This window comes from Mercenaria mercenaria, chromosome 3 (genome assembly GCF_021730395.1).
Source record: "Mercenaria mercenaria strain notata chromosome 3, MADL_Memer_1, whole genome shotgun sequence".
In the NCBI taxonomy this organism is placed as follows: Eukaryota; Metazoa; Mollusca; class Bivalvia; order Venerida; family Veneridae; genus Mercenaria; species Mercenaria mercenaria.
Window position 1 is genome coordinate 5830917 of NC_069363.1, and position 20801 is coordinate 5851717.

Here is a 20801-nt window from a genome sequence, read left to right on the forward strand (position 1 = left end):
TATGCACCCATGATTCAGGGGTGATACTGCGGGTCAAAAACATTTGCACATTATACTCGAGTATCTACAGTAACAACAGCTGTTTGTAAAACACATATGCCACAAATGATGGAATGTAGGTGGCAAACCAGTATGTAATTTTTGCAAAATTAGACGAAAGTGCTTCTCAGTTATTGAGCAGAAACAATTTGAAGTCTTGAGGTCACTGTGCCCATGACCTCTGACCCCGAAAACAATAATAGTAATCTACTTACCACAATCAATCATCGAACAAGGTTTCGCCAAGCATTGTCTCCAAATTGTTCAGATACCAAATGGCCTATCAACAGACCGGCAGACCAACAATGAGCAAACAATATAACCCCTCTTCAGTGGGTGCATAAATATCCTTCACATGAGAAAGTTGTCAATAAAATCTATAATTTCCTATCTTTGTCATTTTGAAAAATAGCAAAATCTACTGGCATTTTTAAGCTTGGGGTAAATTAGACTTTGGTCAAAATTGGCACCAAAATTATCTGATGAAGTGAAAATCTGAGAAGGGGCAAAAAATGGCTACAGAAGTTATTTCAAATCTTTAAATGCTTCAAAGAAGCAAATACCCTGTTGCTCCAATCAGGATCGCAGAAACATTTTTGGCAAAAAAAAGTTGTTAAAATTATGTTTTTCCTTAACACTCAGATGTCAGGAAAAGTTTTTTATTTCTTTATTTCAAATCTCTGAAGAAGGGATTGTAAATATTCAAACTGTAACTTTTCTGGACCATTCTTTGCTCTTTTCACAATCCTACAAGGAGCAATTTAATGATATTCAGGACATGCTTTTAACGTCTAAACTTTGTCATATACAGTTTAGGATGCACTTTAATATTCTGTAGATGTGTTTGGCCTTCTTGAATCTGTCTATTTTTTATTCTAATGAAGGTTGATTTTGACCTAGGTCACACACTCTCTTTCCCCAGAAACTACACCAAATTTCTTCTTCCTTACCTCCTCTGTAAGTGCAGGTTTCACAGAGACAGCGAGTCTTGATAAGTTCTTGGAGTATTCAACCTCTGCCAAAAAAAATCAAACACATCCATGTATGATTACTGCGGAAAAAAAATATCAACAAATCTGAGTCATGCCCAGTCCTATTTATTGTTTTTCGAAACTAAGGGGTCACAAGATGGCAGATGGATAAACGCTGGAATTTTGCTGGATGAAAGCTACTCATATCTTGGTAATTGTTGTGTATATACATATACTTTCTTGAGATAGATCTACTATTCTAAATGTGACCAATAATGCATGTAATACAGTGATATAACCAACAGAATCATATTATCTGTAAATTATTTATGATACAATGAAATTGTTGTGGCATACCTATAATATCTATGATTTTGAAACTGATAGATTTATTAAAGTGCAATGAAAAAGAAGTACAGCATGAATCATCAAAGACAATTTGGTCTGAAGCCCATCTGATCCATAAATGAAAATCATAAGCTCTCTAGACTTTATGGTTGTTCAGTTAATTAACTATTCGAAGACATAAGATGTTTACAAATGTTAAGGTAACTTAATCAACATAATAACTTATTCATTTCACACAATACAATTCCTATCAGGTCCGTGAAATGACAAGTATTAATATTCAAGGGGACTACTTTTCACTTATTTTATGATCAAAATGTGATATCCACAAATTAAAATAAAATACCTTTAGTCATACCTGCTGAAAAAAAAAATTCTAGGCCATGGAAATAATAAGATCTGTAGCAATAGCAGTGTACTGCATGTTTACCTAGTTGTGCTCTCCTTTCTATGTATGACATGACATCTTTCAGGTATTTAGACCAGGCTTTGGCTCGTTGAAATGCCAGCTCAAGACCTGCTTGTAGATTCATCAATGTACAATCAATCTGTTCAGCTGTTAGTCGCACAACTAAAATAATACACAAGTTGATTAGTTTAAAAAAATTTCATTGCATATAATACACAAGTCATGTATTTATGCAATTACAGATATAAAATTGGAAATAAAAGTCGAAACTAGTTACAATGTATTTTTCATGGTTATTTTTTTATTCTTTCACAATTTCAGTAAGAATTTACAATACTGGTTAAGGACATAAGAGAGCTGGACCACAAGTTCTACCAACATAGTTAACCATTATTCCCTCAAAGTATGGTACACTGTAGTTGACTAGGCACAAGAAGATGTTTGCATCACTATAAATTACACGACTGAATCTCTTAGAATCTAAATAATAGTTAAAGGTTTGTCTTCAATAATTACTTATGATAATGTACTTTCAGGACCCAATTCTATAAGCCCAGAAATTTTTGCAGCTTTATTCCACATTCTTTTGACATTTTAAGACTGTTACAATGGTGACAGTGATGAATGGCAAAGCATATCCTGTTTTATGTGTATTTACTATCTTCTACAAAATCATCTTTTAATGATGGAATAAACCCTTATTATTTTAGCACTTTTCACTATCAATTGAGAAACACATTATTTCTCAATCCAGTAAACTCGACCACCTGTCTAGACTCACCTGGTTCCTCTTTCTCTTCCTCTGTATTATCTTTCTCTGCCGACTCACGTGACACAGACAGCAAGTTGTCATAGGACTACAACAGACAGATTGAAAAATATGTTCATTCAACACGACACATGAAAATAATCAGGTGGAGCAGAAACAGAATTGCAGAAACTAGATTTTGTCACACAAGAAATAAGAACAGTTAAACAGTTCATATAAGGAGGTGCACTGATCTCACTAGAGCTTCAAAAAGGGATCAACACATCTTAAGGCAACATATGTGAAAAAGTAAGAAAAGTCAGATTCCATGTATTACTGTTAGGAACCTTCCTTAGGTGAAATTTTAAAGCCATCTGTCACCTATTTCTGTGTATCAAAATTTGTATCAAATCACATGTTTAGCAAACATATCAGGAGGCAACCAACTTGAGGGGCCCAACAGAATAGTAAATGTTTCATCTTTTTTTTATAACATTGGAAATCACTTTAGTGTTATTTCTAGAGTGATGCAGAGGGGCCCCCCTCCCTGCCCTTTTTAACTGTAAGTGACTTACAGTAATGGTATTTATGAAATGACTATCTTCAAATGCAGTTGTTTTGAAAATTCCACTAATAACTTTTCACAACTAAAACTGCTGGGAAATCACCGTATCTCACCTTAGTTTTCACCTCTTCTATAACTCCATGTTGCAGATCTCCCATGAGGTACTCGGACACACTGCTGCTGAACTCCAGGGCAAGTTGATCAATGGCATCATTAAATGCCCCTTCCATTGCCTCCACACTGTGTTCTTCATAACTGTAATCTGTTATAGTATAATAACTTATTAGATGTTATCATCTATTCATAGCAAAAAGAACGGTAATGCTTCATGTACTTCGTATTTTTCATATTGAAAGATATATTTTTTTCTTCCTTATACTGTGTTCAAACATAATTATTAATCGAAGTCAGGGGAATCTTGCAGATCACTAGAACTGAGTTCTAGGACAAGTTTAAAACTCCAGAGTATGAAATGACTGTTTCTCTGCAAAATTCTGAAACTGACCTATGGGAAGGTTACATTCCGCAACTGGTCAAAAAGCCAGGTCTTGTTGACATGCTGCCATGGTAAGGAATGAGACTTAACTATTTAGTATCAAGACTTCTTGGAGAACTTTTTATTTACCAAATTACTGTAGACCATTTGAATTTATATTATAAACTTTATAATATATATAAACTTTGTATTGAATTTTATGACATTTTTAAAGGGTCATGCCTCCAGATGAATTTTTTTTTAAAACAGATTATGAGATAGTAATTGATATATGACATCGAAAACAATTAACAGTTTTGTTTCAATTGATATCTTAATGTGTATCATATAAAATACAGCTAAATTCCTTTTATTTTGTATCAAATTTCAATACTGTTACTTGATGCTTTTGAGATTTAAAACATATTTTACTTACTAAAAGATTATTTTTATAGATAAAAATCCTAAAAAACCTTAATTGCACAGAATCACTTATATATGTATTTTCTTTGAATTGCAATAACAAATGTACAATATCATGGTTCATACAGAATATCAGAGACAAAATTCAAGTACTTTTCAAGGACTACTTACAATTTTTCAAGGACTATTTTTTTTCAAAAACGTGACCTAATCTGAACATCTTTTAATGAGTTTTATTGTGTTCATCATGTAATGCAAAAACAAGAGGGCCATGATGGCCCTATATGGCTCACCTGTTATCACTGCACTCGAGGACAAGAAGGTCCTCAGAAAAAATATCTAAGTCCAAAGGACAGGAACAACAAAGGAAAGAAATTTAACCAAACAGAAAAACAAAATTCTTACAAGGTACAGATATGTCAAAATACACCTAAAAATTGGAGGTACCATCCATGTTGTACCACAGAAAAGTGGTCTCAGTTTTTCCCTACGGCCAATTATAAAAAAGTTACTAAAAATAAGCTATTTATAGTAACGTAAAAGGGAAGTAATTAAAAAGAGAATTATTGTAAGTGAACAAAAGAAGGATCTGCCAAATAAATCTGTTGACATAAATGAAATTTCAGATCAGTATCTTTATTAGTTACGGAGATATACCCATATTAATTTGAAATAAAGGGAGGTAATTTGACATAAAATCAGTACATAGTTATCTACCCTGATTGGCTCAGTCCAACTAATGACAATAATGAAATTTCAAATAAGTCCTATAGGACTTACCGATATAAATCCATTTTGACTACAATCAGGGGAGGTAATCAGATATAAAATAACTCAGGAAACTACGATTGGATCTGATTTGTCATGGAATCCAACATTTATTGTTGTTGAAGATATTTTGGAAGTTTGTATCAAATAAAACCATAAATGAAGTCTCTATATGGCTGCAAAAGCCAAAATAGCCAATTTTGGACCTTTAAGGGGCCATAACTCTGGAACCCATGATGGAATCTGGCCAGTCAAGAAAGGAATCAAGATCTTTTGGTGATACAGTTGTGTGCAAGTTTGGTTAAAATCAAATCATAAATGAAGTTGCTATTGTGCAGACAAGGTCAAAATAGCTAATTTTGGCCCTTTCAGGGGCCATACCTCTAGAACCCATTAGGGGATCTGGCCGGTTCAATAAAGGAACTGAGATCTTATGGCAACACAAGTTTTGTGCAAGTCTGATTAAATTTAAATCATAAATGAAACTGCTATTGTGCAGACAAGGTCAAAATAGCTAATTCTGGCCCTTTCAGGGGCCATAACTCTGGAACCCATGATGGAATCTAGCCAGTTCAAGAAAGGAACCAAGATCTTACAGCGATACCAGTTGTGTGCAAGTTTGGTTAAAATAAAATTATAAATGAAGCTGCTATTGTGCAGACAAGGTCAAAACAGCTAATTCTGGCCCTTTCAGGGGCCATAACTCTGGAACCCATAATGGAATCTGGCCAGTTCAAGTAAGGAACCAAGATCTTATGGTGATACAAGTTGTGTGCCAGTTTGGTAAAAATCAAATCATAAATAAAGCTGCTATTGTGCAGACAAGGTCAAAATAGCTGATTTTGGCCCTTTCAGGGGCCATAACTCTGGAACCCATTAGGGGATCTGGCTGGTTCAACAAAGGAACTGTGATCTTATGGCAACACAAGTTTTGAGCAAGTCTGATTAAATTTAAATCATAAATGAAACTGCTATTGTGCAGACAAGGTCAAAATAGCTAATTCTGGCCCTGTCAGGGGCCATAACTCTGGAACCCATAATGGAATCTAGCCAGTTCAAGAAAGGAACCAAGATCTTATAGCGATACAAGTTGTGTGCAAGTTCGGTTAAAATAAAATCATGAACGAAGCTGCTATTGTGCAGACAAGGTCAAAATAGCTAATTCTGGCCCTTTCAGGGGCCATAACTCTGGAACCCATAATGAATCTGGCCAGTTCATGAAAGGAACCAGATCTTATGGTGATACATGTTGTGTGCCAGTTTGGTAAAAATCAAATCATAAATAAAGCTGCTATTGTGCAGACAAGGTCAAATAGCTGATTTTTGGGCCCTTTCGCGGCCGTAACTCTGGAACCCATTATGGGATCTGGCCAGTTCAAGAAAGGAACCGAGATCTTATGGTGATACAAGTTGTGTGCAAGTTTGGTTAAAATAAAATCATAAATGAAACCACTATCGTGCAGACAAGAAATTGTTGACGGACGGACGGACGGACGCACGACGGACGAAGGGTGATTACAAAAGCTCACCTTGTCACTATGTGACAGGTGAGCTAATAAAACAACTATCACTTGTCACACCTTTGAAAATGACGTAATTGGATTGTTAGATTGATGTGATTCACTATTTTGCTGATGTTTAATGTTTTTCTTGTGACTTTTTAGCGCACTCCCACTGATGATACGTCAAGAATTTTGTCACACAACGTACAAATACCCTTCGTTCGGTCTGCTTTATAGGGCTTCAGCCACTGTTTATATTCGTCCTTTGTCTCCCACTTACTTGAGTAAACACGTTCATTTTTCTTACTCATTTTAAATTCACTGAAAACACTCGCAAACAGCAAAAAATTGCGAGTTATTATTCACCGTGTTTTTTAAACGGAAATGGAAATATACAAACGGTGACAAAGTAGAAATAGCACTCTGTGTAACTATCGATAAAATGCGTATGTAGACCACTACCATAGTATACGGGGAAATAAATGAATGACCCGATCCGGCAATTTCAAGAATTTATTTTCATTTTGTCCGATTTATTTTAAGCCTTATTCATTTTGCAAAGCTAAGTTACGGGCAGAACGTTTTCAAGGAGTGAAAGGTCAATTTCAAGCAGTTTTTTGCAAAATTCAAGTATTTTTCCAGGTTTTGTAGGGTTTTTGTCATTTTCAAGGAGTTTTCAAGGACTACCATCGAATTCAAGGATTTTTTAAGGCCTGTGCGAACCCTGTGTACTAATGAAAGCATTTTCTAAACTTCGAAAAAAATGACATAAATTTGAAGGCATGCAGCTTTAAAGGCATAAATTTTGGTATTCCATGTATACTGGTTTGGAACCAGTATCCAGACACATGTAATAACCGCTTTAGTTCGGCGTTATTCACCTAATTGTTTCATCTGGATCATTTCGATGTTTGTTCTTCATGTCTACAACAAACCACTATATTTAATACAAGGCTGTATAATGTTAGGTTTGATGATGATACCTCACCTGTGTTAACAAAATAACTTTCTGTCTTAACGGAGCATGAAGATAGCATTGCACATGTGCAGTAGTTTACGCTTGTCGAGGTATCAAGTGGGGAAGAAATAATTAAACTACATATTGTCTGCTGACAACATGTGATACTTTTAATTTCACAGTAATAGTTACATAAAATGCAGGGCTGTCGATTTTTGCACTAAATTTATTCCAAATCTATTGGAATCATTAAGAATTCGTGTTAGAACAAATTCGAGTTTTTTATAGTTAGCCTCTCTTTGCGTTTGTAGCTGCTATTGAAAGTCGGGTTATCTTTCATGTGCATTTTTGGAGAGATTAAGTAAAGAAATGTGTAAAATAGTTTAATTACTTATTTCGGTATCAAAATAACAGCAAAACATTGTGAAAATATTTGTCCAGCTGGCTACTGGTTTACCTCACAGGGAAAATAATGTCTTTTTGTGACCCCATTTGAGGCCACATGGAACCCATATTTTACGTCACAACGCGATGCTGATTACATCATATGCAGAAGGAGCTGAAGTTTGTGCAGTGTGGGCTTAATTTATGTCAACTATTTTTTTAGGAAATAATGGAGCCGAAATAAGAAAATTTGTCCTGCTACTGGTTCCAAACCAGTAAACTTAAAGACCTTTTATGAAAACTTTTGAATTCCTGTGGGATGAAACTAGCAAATATCAGTAAAAATACAGTTCTTATAAATATAAATGTTTTACAGTACTGTCAACAAATTCTTACTCTTTATTTTGCCAATAAGAGCACCAGCAGCTGAAAACAGTTCGGTGGTATTAAGCGGTGGGTAACGCTGCAACACAGACTTCAATGTACATAGTACATCTCCCAATCTCTCGTGTGCTAAAACCTTCAGGTCCTCTTCACCATCTGTCAATATAGGGAAAAACATTATCTTCTTTAAGTCTTAGTAACTGAATTTCTGCATTTTATAACTACTGGAATTAATGGTCAGTGATCATTTCATTTTCAAAAATTCATCTGAATTCTTTAAAACTGAAAAATTGAGGTTTTCAAGTCTTCTTTTTTCCAGGCCATCTGACCAGTTTTGTTAAAATGTACTTTAAAAGTGGGCTGAAAAATTTCAGAAGACTTCTTTTTTTGCCTTAATTTAAAATCTTAAATGTAAACTGGCCATTTTGCTAAATAAGACTTTTGTGAATATTTGAAGTTAAAGTAAATAAGCAACTTAATTATATCAACAAAAGAAAGGGTATCACAATCAAACTTGTGCACAGAAAACTTCAGTTTTAAAAGACAACAAGATTGGTGAGCTGTCAAAATATACTCCCGTCACAGCAACTTACTTTTGACTTTTTACAAACACTCGTTGAGCAGGCTAGTAGACAATTTTCTCAATTCCGATTCATTTAAGGGCCGTAAATCTACTGCAACAAAAACTTCTACTTTTTTGTTGGGTTTAACATTGCATCGACACAATTATAGATCATATGGCGATTTTTCAGCTTTGATGGTGAAGGAAGTCCCCAGATGCTCCTCAGTGTATTATTTCATCACAAGCAGGCACCTGGGTAGAACCATCTACCTTCCGTAAGCCAGCTGGAGCTACAAAAACTATCCATCTGGTTATCAAACTTGGCCAAGAACATACACCTATGAACATTCTAAGTTTGGTGAATACGGTAATATATATAAGAACTGCATAAGTTATTACGTGGAAACTCACTTTTCTCAATTTTAGGAATTCAAGAACCGTAACTCAGGAGTGATATGGAGAGTCCAGTTGGTTATCAAACGTGTCCAAGATATCATGCCCATAAACATTGTGAAAAAAATGGTGAAAACTGGATAAGAACTACTTCAGTTTGAGAGCACAAGAAACTGCCAATTTTCTTAAATTTTTATCAAATCTAGAGGTATAACTACAGAGCCCCTGAGACAGTCAAGCTGGCTATTGAACCTCGCCAAGATATCATGCCAATAAATGTTGTGACATAGTGAGGTGAACATAAGATAGGAACTGTTAGTGAGCAGACAACTTCATCACTGCACATGATCACGTTATACGTCCAGTTTCACAGGCATATAAAAACTGATTTACAATTAGATGTCTTTTGACAAAAACTGTTCAATACTTAAGTTTGGAAGGGAGAATAAGAAATCTACGAATTTCATTACCTTGGAAAATTCTCATGAACTTTTCATTGAAAACTGCACTGGTAAATGCCAATCAACTACACAAAAGTACTTATATGCAACAGAAATGTAATATTCAGCTTGTTCATACCAAATTGTTCAGTGAACAGTTCCTTCAACCTTCCTAACCCATCGGAGAAATTCTTCACATCTTGTGTAAGACCAAGGATATCATCTTTATCTACGATATACATATCTCCATCTTTTTCTAACACTCCTAGTGAGGTACTCTTGGCCATTCGGGGACTCGATGGTTCCGTCAAGTGCATTCCCCTATGCACTATGTCTGGAGTGTTGGGTTTATTCACTTCCTATCACTTCAATCAGCAATCACTGATCATGTTGTAGATCCTGTAAAAGAAGGTCAAAGAATAAAATTTATATTTTTCCATAAAATTTAACAAGGGTCAACCACAATATGTGTTACACAAGCGTTATGTGTAAGGCCTAAGGCTGAGGGTATGCCCATAATATCAAGTTGCTTGCTACATGTAAATCAACAGGTATAAGACAAACAAGTTTATACTGACAACATACAAAGTTCTTAGTTTTTTGAATTTTGACACCTAAGACGCTCACTGGAATCAAGAAAATATTCTGCATGAAAGTGCAACAGTTACTGTACAAGGATGAAATCACAACCTTGTTTTTTTTTCTTCTCTATTGTACTTATTTAAAGGTGATTTCTGTATTCTCCAAGTGACAGTATAGCCAAAAAGTATCTATTCATTCATTTTGTTGGGTTTATTACAGGTCATATGGTGACTTCCCAGCTTTGATGGTGGAAAAAGATGGTAGACCCCCAGGTGCCCCTGCGTGCATTATTTCATCATGGGCAGGCACCAGGGTAGAACAACTGACCTTTCGTAAGCCAGCTGGATGGCTTCCTCACATGAAAAATTCAACGCCCCGAGTGGGGCTTGAACCCACACTGGTGAGGGGCAAGTGATGGTTTTTGGCCACGGAGGAAAGCCAAAAAGTAAGTGACAAAGAATGTTGAAATCACATATGCAAGCTATTTAATTTTAAAGAAACTGACATTACTGGTTCACTTGACCGTAACTCATTAATTCAAATTTCAACTTCTGAATATGACTTTGACTTTAAGCGCATCAATTTATCAACTCATGTATCCTTTTCAGGAAAACATTTTGAAACGTCTAATAACTCATTATAAATTATAATTATAAATGAAATAATTACAAAAATACTACCAAGTATCCACCATTTATCAAACTTCCACAGAAATACACAAAATTTCTCCAGTACTATTGCATACACAAAACTGGGTGGTTACTCCTATGTTTAAAAACACTTATTGACCACTTAATTACTCCATGACAAGTATCATCACACTAAATGATATGCTAATTGATTTAGACAGTTTACAATTGTTTTATGACACCTAAATTCACTTGTCTACTGCACTTAACAACCTTGTGATGAAAAATGGAGCAATATTTGACAGGACTATAAACTAACACACTCAGTTGTCAACATCTAACACAATTCTTATTTTATGTATCAATTACTGCTATATAAACATGAAGGCCTCATGTGCATATATATACAACACAGCTATAAAATTGATACTAATTTTCCAAAAATGTGAATTTTATGACAAAAGTATGATAGGTCAGTTTAACATTGCCCTTTTATCTTTTTTTTAAGCTAAGACATATAGATATTATATTACTGTAAAAACAAAAGGGCAATGTTAGTACTAGATAGCTCACCCGAGTTTCACAGCTTGCTTCAACAGCTTTGGTAGAGGGTGATGCAAAGGAAAATATCTGTGAATTTTCCTAATTTTCCACTAAAAATAATACGTGGAAAATGATATTGTTTGCGTATGTGGAGGGGTGGTGTGGACGGGTGAAACAAAGAAATCTAAGACACAATATCCAAGAAATATCTTTTTTATTATTTTCTAAGAAAAGGGAGGGTAATGTGAGGATGAGGGGGTTGGCTTGTTGAGGGGAATAATATGGGCAAGCAGGCTGATGATGAAATAATAAGAGAAAATATCAAGAAACACAAGAAAACTAAATGTGTGTCCACAGGACACTGCTGCTCTCTATCCTGTAATTGTACCTTGTTTCATGACTCTAGGTGAAATATACTTTCAGATAACTGCAACATAAACTTTTAAGCACTTCATGTGTATTTTAAACAAGAACTCGTCGAACACAAAATGCTCCCCCTTGATGCATTCAGTAATTGCACAAGGAACAGAAATTAGTTGCTCACTGTAAACAAAAGTTCTACTGTTCTGGTTCAATGTGACACTGACCTTTAACCTACTGACCTAGAAATCAACATGGGTCATCTGCTGGTCATGATCAACCTCCCTATTAAGTTTAGTGATCCTAGGCCCAAGCGTTCTCAAGGTATCGTTCGGAAAGGGTTTAACTGTTCCGGGTCAATGTGACCTTGACCTTTAGCCTACAGACCTCAAAATCTATAAGGGTCATCTACAGGGCATGACCAACCTCCCTATCAAGTTTCATGATCCTAGGCCCAAGCATTCTCAAGTTGTTGTCTGGAAACCATTTAAATGTTCCGGGTCACTGTGGCCTTGACCTTTGACCTACTCACAAGAGCCCTGATCACAAGTTGTATACTTGTTTTATGTAAGAGAATCCTCTTATAAAGACAAAACATGTTCTGTGATATCACATAAAATCGGGACATTTTTTTTAAATAAAAAAAGCATCATCTTTTTTTTTTATAAAACTTGTGTTAAATACTTGTATTTCAAAACAATCACGATTAGAATAACAACATTCAAGAAAACTTTAGACTTAAGCAAGGAAACAGGCATGCACTCTGCACTTTTACATACAATCGGGTATTTATAAAACAAAAAAGTAGTTTTTAAAGTAAAATTGTGATGTGTTATGCAGAACATATTTTACAGTGCACATATTTTATGTCATTATCATATTAATCAGTTTCTAGCAAAGTTCAACAAAAATAAGTGTAACAAGAGGACCATGATGGTCCTGAATCGCTCACCTATCTCCACATGACCCAGTGTTCAACTGAGTATGACATCGTTATTTCTATTATTTTACATAGTGACCTAGTTTTTGAGCACATGTGACCTAGATATCATCAAGATAAAAAATTCTGACCAATTTTCATGAAGATCCATTAAAAAATATGGCCTCTAGAGAGGTCACAAGGTTTTTCTATTATTTGACCTAATGACCTAGTTTTTGAAGGCACGTGACCCACTTTTAAACTTGACCTAGATATCATCAAGGTGAACATTCTCACCAATTTTCATGAAGATCTCGTGAAAAATATGGCCTCTAGAGAGGTCACAAGGTTTTTCTATTTTTCGACCTACTGACCTAGTTTTTGACCGCACATGACCCACTTACGAACCTGACCTAGATATCATCAAGCTGAACATTCTCACTAATTTTCATGAAGATCCATTGAGAAATATGGCCTCTAGAGAGGTCACAAGGTTTTTTCTATTTTTAGACCTACTGACCTAGTTTTTGACCCCACGTGACCCAGTTACGAATATGACTTAGATATTATCAAGATGAACATTCTGACCAATATTCATGAAGATCTCATGAAAAATATGGCCTCTAGAGAGGTCACAAGGTTTTTCTATGTTTAGATTTACTGACCTAGTTTTTAACCCCACGTGACCCAGTTTCGAACTTGACCTAGATATCTTCAAGGTAAACATTCTGACCAATTTTCATGAGGATCCATTGAAAATATGGCCTCTAGAGAGTCACAAGGTTTTCCTATTTTTAGACCTACTGACCTAGTTTTTGACCGCACATGACCCAGTTTCGAACTTGACCTAGATATTATCAAGGTGAACATTCTCACCAATTTTCATGAAGATCCATTGAGAAATATGGCCACTAGAGAGTCACAAGGTTTTTCTATTTTTAGATCTACTGACCTAGTTTTTGACCCCACATGACCCAGTTTCGAACTTGACCTAGATATCATTCAAGGTGAACATTCTGACCAATATTCATGAAGATCTCATGAAAAATATGGCCTCTAGAGAGGTCACAAGGTTTTTCTATTTTAGATCTACTGACCTAGTTTTTAACCCCACGTGACCCAGTTTCGAACTTGACCTAGATATCATCAAGATAAACATTCTGACCAATTTTCATGAAGATGCATTGAGAAATATGGCCTCTAGAGAGGTCACAAGGTTTTTCTATTTTTAGACCTAATGACCTAGTTTTTGACCCCACGTGACCCAGTTTCGAACTTGACCTAGATATCATCAAGATAAACATTCTGACCAATATTCATGAAGATCTCATGAAAAATATGGCCTCTAGAGAGGTCACAAGGTTTTTCTATTTTTAGACCTACTGACCTAGTTTTTGAACCCACGTGACCCAGTTTCGAACTTGACCTAGATATCATCAAGGTGAACATTCTGACCAATTTTCATGAAGATCTTGTGAAATATATGGCCTCTAGAGAGGTCACAAGGTTTTTCTTTTTTTAGACCTACTGACCTAGTTTTTTATGGCACGTGACCCAGTTTCGAACTTGACCTAGATATCATCAAGATGAACATTCTGACCAATTTTCATAAAGATACCATGAAAAATGTGACCTCTAGAGTGGTCACAAGCAAAAGTTTACGGACGCACGGACGGACGACGGACGACAGACACCGCGCGATCACAAAAGCTCACCTTGTCACTTTGTGACAAGTGAGCTAAAAAGGAGGGGCCGAAAAATGGGGGACGAAATGACTAATTTTAAATCATCAAGGAGGACTAAATGACCAAAGTGGGGATGACTTGACTGGGGGACAATTTGACCAGGGGACGAGTTGACAGTTAATCAAATGGAAATGCCAACAAGAAATAGCCTCCTTGTACCAACTATCGAACGCTACCATCTCTCGATTGATTTCAATATATCACAGGATTACCGCTACTAAAGTATTGGCCTTTTCATCGGTCTTTTGCCAGTTTTGAGCAGAGAATTGGTTAAGTGTTTTATAGAATATTTTATTCATATCCTTTTCTAACTGACAAAGTACACTGACCTCATAAAATTTACAAGAAAATCTAACTGTTTATGTTTTGATATGTTTCCCGTCTGTCAGATCTAACACATACATGGGTTCAAATTTTCTCATTTTGATGAGACTATATATAAACGTATGGACTATTTAAATAAATGCATTAAATTTTATTGCTGCAATATTAGTCTGATTTGGTGTCATGACACCGTAAAGGCAGTACTGGTGAAAAGTCGAGAATTGGTTCTCTGTAGAATGTAATTATCGATCAGACCTACCTACATACATAAGGGTTCGGCTCATGCCTAGGTCCAGGCCCTACCCTATAAGAAAAACACAAGGGAAATCATTTCACCTAGAGCAAAGTTCTATGTCCCTTCAGTTTTGTGCTTGCTCTGTTTTCTCTAAAGGAATAATTTCTAAAACTATATATACCATTTGTTGTCTATTAAATTATGCGCACGATGGTACCAAATTTTCTTACATGCGTGCTAGCAAACGCGAGAAAATGCATCCGAACTTTCAACAATGTTTCAAAATATTGTAGTCAAAGGAGACCGTGTCCAAACTGAAGCAATGAATGAACTCCACTAAAACAAGATCGATATATACGGACAAAGGTAGGTCACCAGCTAATTCGCAACAATATTTTATCACTATTTATCCCTCTATCTCTTACATGAAAGCTCCGGGGAAGATGCAATTCTGTGTTGATTTTTGATCGCCTGTGTTTTCATTCACATGTATCCATATTGTTGAAATCAAATCAAGACTGACACACCTCCAGCATCCAGTTGTATTATTGGCTGATCCGTATATATGACAGCCTCGTTTTGATTTCAAAAATATGGACTCGTATGAATTAAAATTCAGCGATAAAAAAACCAAAGCAGAACTGCATCTTCATAGGAGCTTTCGTGTAAGAGGTAAAGGTATAAATAGTTATCAGACATTGTTTTGCATTAGCTTGTGACCTACCTGTGTCCGTATCTATCGCCGTAAATTTGTTTAGTAGAGTACCATCGTTGCTCGAGTTTGGACATGGTCTCCTATGACTACAATATTTCAGAACATTGTTGAAAGTTCGGATGCAGTTTTCTCGTGTTTGCTAGCACGCATGTGAGAAAGTTTGGTACCATCGTGCGCGCAATTTAATAGACAATAAATGGCATATATAGTTTTAGAAAATACCTATTAGAGAAACAAGACCTGTCACTAATGGTGACAAATGCCCCCGCAGCACCTTGACCTTTGAACTGGTGACCCCAAAGTCAGTAGGGGTGGTGTACTCAATAAGTACTATCAGCATGTGAAGTAAGGTCCTGGGTGAAGTGGTCCGCATGTAAAGATCCTTCATGCAAAAAGTTAACGTTGGCCCCTGTGACCTTGACTTTTGACCTGGTGACCCCAAAGTCAGTAGGGTTGGTGGACTCATAAAGTACTATAACAGGCAGTCAACCAGGTCTTCTCCAAAATATAGGAATATTTTCACAACAAATATAGGAGTTTTTGGATAGTTTTGAGGCAAAATATAGGAGTTTTCAACAACATATATTTTCATTTACTGGTACATATACTATCAACTCTTACCTGTACACTCACTGTCTTACTGTTTCTACATTAATCAATGTCTAGAATGTCTACCATTCTCTTCAACAGCATCACAATCCAGACAAGACAAAAGACTGCTACAAAGCCCACAACATATTCTTCTGTACCTTTCATTGCTCTCAAGCTGTTTTCGTGATGACTTGGATTTCATTGATTTTGGAAGTTGGACAGTGAAATAATCCACACTTACCCTCTAGTTTGTTAATACTCTGGTCATGGCTGGCAACAATGTCAACCATCTGCTTGGTACATGTCTTAGGAAGAGGCTCTCATCTATGTCATACTCCAGTTGAAGGTCTTTAAAATCTTCTCTTCTGACTGGCTGCTGCTTGAAGAACTGATACATGTACATGTCAAAAGTTAACTCTTCTGCATCACTTCCAAAACAGTTGAGACCTTTTCTAAAAGCAATGTGCACTGTATGGAGGTTGCAGGGTTCAAAGACAAGCAAACCCAGGTTGCCATCTGCTTTCAAACTTTCATTGACTTTTCTGTGAAAGGATTTGTTGACATTCGGGCCATCAGATGAGAGACTTATCAAATTCTTCATCGGTAGGTCTACTTCAAAATCATTCCCTTTTAAGGAAAGCTTCACTAATGTCAGCTGTTGCATGGCCAAAGTGAAAAGCTTTCAAAAACCTCACAGACACTTCTCCTTCAATACTGCTCCAAAATCTTATCAGTATGTCCATTTGTCTACATTGCTGTGCTGTAGTAGTTTCATCAAACATAAGAACATACCCTAAATTTCCATCTTTAACTTCCTTCACAATTGCTTCTGTCAAAAATGGCCTTATGGCTTCTGAAACTATGTATGATGCTTTTGTCCTTGACAAAGAAAACCGATCAGCAATATCACACTTGAACATCTTCTGAAACACTTTGTCAAGGCCATCACATGATCTGAATGAAAAATCAGCAGCTGCTACTTTAAAACACTACAACAGCTCAGATTCTGTGACTTGATGTTTCAAAGGGTGACTTGTGAATACATGTTGTATTTGCCTCTGCTCAATATTGCTTGAACCTACAGTAGCTGGTTTATTAGATGTTCCAGAGGCTGTAGCAGTCACTGTTTTACTATCACCCTTGGTCAACACTTTTGGGCAGTGACGCAGTGTTCTCAGTCTCTGAGAAAATCTTCCTGTTGACAATTCAGTAAATGAAGACTTTGAATTTTGGTAAAACTGCATGAACTGTATATTTAAAACAGACACGGTACTTCTGCACCAGTTTGTCATCTTTACTATACATTTTTGATGTCAGAGATCTCAGAGATTTGCCTTGTATTTCATCATTGGGGAGTATCTGAAAGAAAACGTCTGAACAAGACTTTGATTTACCTGAAAGACCCATGTCCTGTTTCACTGCCTTGCAAAGTGACCATACAGATGATGAAGAAGAGCAAAACTACATTATCTTAAGGATGGTGATGCTGTGGCAGACATGGGAATTTTCTTACCTATAAAATAAAGAATCCAAAAGCAGTATCAAACCAAGATTTACTCTCTTATTCATCGGCAAGAACTTTACTAAAAAATATAGGAATATTTTTCAGAATATAGGAAAATATAGGAAATATAGGAGGTTTTTCAGAATATAGGATTTTGATCCAAAATATAGGAAAATATAGGAATACAGGAATCAGTTGACAGCCTGCTATAAGCATGTAAAGTTTGAAGGTCCTTGGTGAAGTGGTCGCGAGTAAAGTGCCTTCATGCAAAAAGTTAATGTTGGCCCCTGTGACCTTGACCTTGTGACCCCAAAGTCAGCAGGAGTGGTGTACTCAATAAGTACTATCAGCATGTGAAGTTTGAAGGTCCTGGGTGCAGTGGTTCGCGAGTAAAGTGCCTTCATGCAAAAAGTTAACGTTGGCCCCTGTGACCTTGACCTTTGACCTGGTGACCCCAAAGTCAGTAGTGGTGGTTGTACTCAATAAGTGCTATCACCACGTGAAGTTGAAGGTCCTGGGTGCAGTGGTTCGCGAGTAAAGTGCCTTCATGCAAAAAGTTAACGTTGGCCCCTGTGACCTTGACCTTTGACCTGGTGACCCCAAAGTCAGTAGGAGTGGTGTACTCAACAAGTACTATCAGCATGTGAAGTTTGAAGGTCCTGGGTGCAGTGGTTCGCGAGTAAAGTGCCTTCATGCAAAAAGTTAAGGTTGGCCCCTGTGACCTTGACCTTTGACCTGGTGACCCCACAGTCATTAGGGGTGGTGTACTCAGTACTATCAGCAAGTGAAGTTTGAAGGTCCTGGGTGCAGTGGTTCGCGAGTAAAGTGCCTTCATGCAAAAAGTTCACGTTGGCCCCTGTGACCTTGACCTTTGACCTGGTGACCCCAAAGTCAGTAGGGGTGGTATACTCAATAAGTACTATCAGCATGTGAAGTTTGAAGGTCCTGGGTGCAGTGGTTCGCGAGTAAAGTGCCTTCATGCAAAAACTTAACGTTGTGACTAACGAACTAACGGACAGACAGTTGAAAACTAATATGCCTCCCTTCGGGGTCATAAAAATACAGCAAGCGCAAAACTGAAGGGACATAGAACTTTGCTCTAGGTGAAATTATTTCCCTTGTGTTTTTCTTATAGGATAAGGCCTGGACCTAGGCATTTGCCGAACCCCTGTGCCTACATATACATAGCCTGTTCCCCTATATTCTCGCGGTACTAGTGACACTACATACAATAAGCAAGCAAATGAAAATATAACAGTTATTTTGTTTTTAAAATAACTAATTTAAAATAATTCATTATCTATCAAAACATACAAGTTTTGACACAAAATGTAATTAAAACACTCCAGACAATCATTGTCAACATGTACACTTTCTACTATTTTGATTTTGTATGTTCTTGGTATTTTCGCGTTAAAGTTGTTGTTGTTGTAGTTGTAGAATTATTGTTAGGTTACATACCACGATATTTGTTTATTTCCGGTAGACTAAGGAATTCTGTGTCTGTTTGTAAAAATAACAGTTTAATTATAACAGTATTGGTAAAATTATGTGAAATGTGCCACACCCAGTACTTAACAATTTAGCGTTTACACCTGAAAGAGCTGTCCCTTCTCAGAACCCTGACCTTTGAACCTTTGTATGTGACCACTAAAATTAGTCTGTTTCGAAAATTATGGTACCAAGGCGGGAATAAAAGGGAAGTGGGGCATTGTGGGATCGTCGTTCATCCGAACCGGGCCTATTTATAACAGACGACATAAACAAAACATTGGCGAAAACGACGTTACCAAGTGAAAAATACAGGATTTTGATTTGATTGGATAGAAATTTAAGTATTTAACCTTTAGCATGCTAGATAAATTGTCGTCTGCTGAAATGTCGTCTGCTAAAATTGTAAAGTTCATTCAATTTGCTCCAAAATGTGAAGAAATATTGTCAGAGTAGCAAACAGCTTGGAACCTGATCAGACGCCGATTTAACTGGCGTCTGATCTGGTTCCAAGCTGTTTGCAAAGGCTGTTAAATTCGCCTGCAGCAGGCTAAGGGTTAAACTATTTTGAAAGTTAACTCACCAAAATTCTAAGCATTCTGGATAAATTGATTAAAAATTGAAATGAAAATGAAAGTAGGTTGTTTGTAAACAATGTCAAGATGGCGCTGCAGTGTAAAATGGAAATAACGTGAAATTACCAATGACGCGAGAATACTGCGGACGACTATACCTGTACTACGTCATGTCACCACTGAAGGTGTGGAAAAACTGCTCTATGGCCTATCCCCACATAAAGCCTCAGGACCTGATGAATTATCCCCACGCATCCTAAAAGAACTCCACCATGAAATTGCTCCTGTACTTGCCCATATATACAGGTTATCTCTCGAATCTGGCCTAGTACCCAGTGATTGGAAAAAAGCCACCGTAGCCCCCATATTTAAAAAAGGTCCCAAGTCTAAACCTAGTAACTATCGCCCAATTCCCTAACTTGCATTGCTTCCAAACTCCTTGAAACACATTGTTGTTTCCAATCTTATGACCTATTTTGACAAGCATAAGCTACTTAGCCAGTTCCAGCACGGCTTTAGATCAGTGTCACAGTTGTGAGACTCAGCTCATTAATTTCACTCAGGAACTTTACAATACACTGACAGGGTCAACAAACAGATGTTATTGTCATGGACTTCTCCAAGGCGTTGACAAGGTCGATCACATTAGACTAATTATAAACTACAAAGCCTTGGTGTCAACCCACAAATTACCAAATGGGTCAAATCTTTCCTGTCCAACCGCTCCCAGAAAGTCGCTGTTGATGGTCATTTTCCAGTGAACTTCCTGTACTGTCTGGAGTTCCCCAGGGTCTGTTCTTGGGCCATGTTCTTCCTGGTATATATCAATGACTTACCAGATTCCGTCAAATGTAACGCAAGAATGTTTGCAGATGACACCATAATAACCTTACCATCAACTCCATTTCAGATAGTATATCTCTGCAACAAGACCTGATTAGCTTAGAAACCTGGAGAAGACATGGTCCATGAGTTCAACCCGGACAAGTGTGAAGTCCTTAGAATTTTTAGAAAAGAAAAATCCTGTAGTCTACCCCTACAAACTTCACAACATAGAGTTAAAAACTTGTGAGGCAGCTAAATACTTAGGCATAACCATTTCCAAAGATCTAAACTGGTCCAAACACATTGACAGTACACTTCCAAAGCAACTTCCACTCTTCGCTTCATACAACGAAATGTCAAAACTGATAATAAAAAGGTCAAAATTGCTGCCTAT

The 20801-nt window shown here is 36.7% G+C and overlaps 2 protein-coding genes across 2 annotated transcripts in view; both read right to left on the minus strand.

The window, feature by feature from the left end:
* Positions 1-20801, minus strand: part of LOC123525532 (rho GTPase-activating protein 29-like) — a 41473-nt gene that overhangs the window by 19497 nt on the left and 1175 nt on the right. The window contains exons 2-7 of the mRNA XM_053537725.1: positions 9509-9768; positions 7987-8130; positions 3194-3342; positions 2549-2624; positions 1789-1929; positions 990-1054 (exon numbers count right to left, since the gene is read on the minus strand). Coding sequence (XP_053393700.1) covers positions 990-1054; positions 1789-1929; positions 2549-2624; positions 3194-3342; positions 7987-8130; positions 9509-9686 — 753 coding nt within the window. The 5' untranslated portion in view covers positions 9687-9768. The remainder of the gene's footprint in view (positions 1-989; positions 1055-1788; positions 1930-2548; positions 2625-3193; positions 3343-7986; positions 8131-9508; positions 9769-20801) is intronic.
* LOC123525530 (uncharacterized) overlaps positions 9748-20801 on the minus strand; it is a 51535-nt gene continuing 40481 nt past the window's right edge. The window contains exons 8-11 of the mRNA XM_053537726.1: positions 17069-17207; positions 16805-16966; positions 16272-16464; positions 9748-9768 (exon numbers count right to left, since the gene is read on the minus strand). Coding sequence (XP_053393701.1) covers positions 9748-9768; positions 16272-16464; positions 16805-16966; positions 17069-17207 — 515 coding nt within the window. The remainder of the gene's footprint in view (positions 9769-16271; positions 16465-16804; positions 16967-17068; positions 17208-20801) is intronic.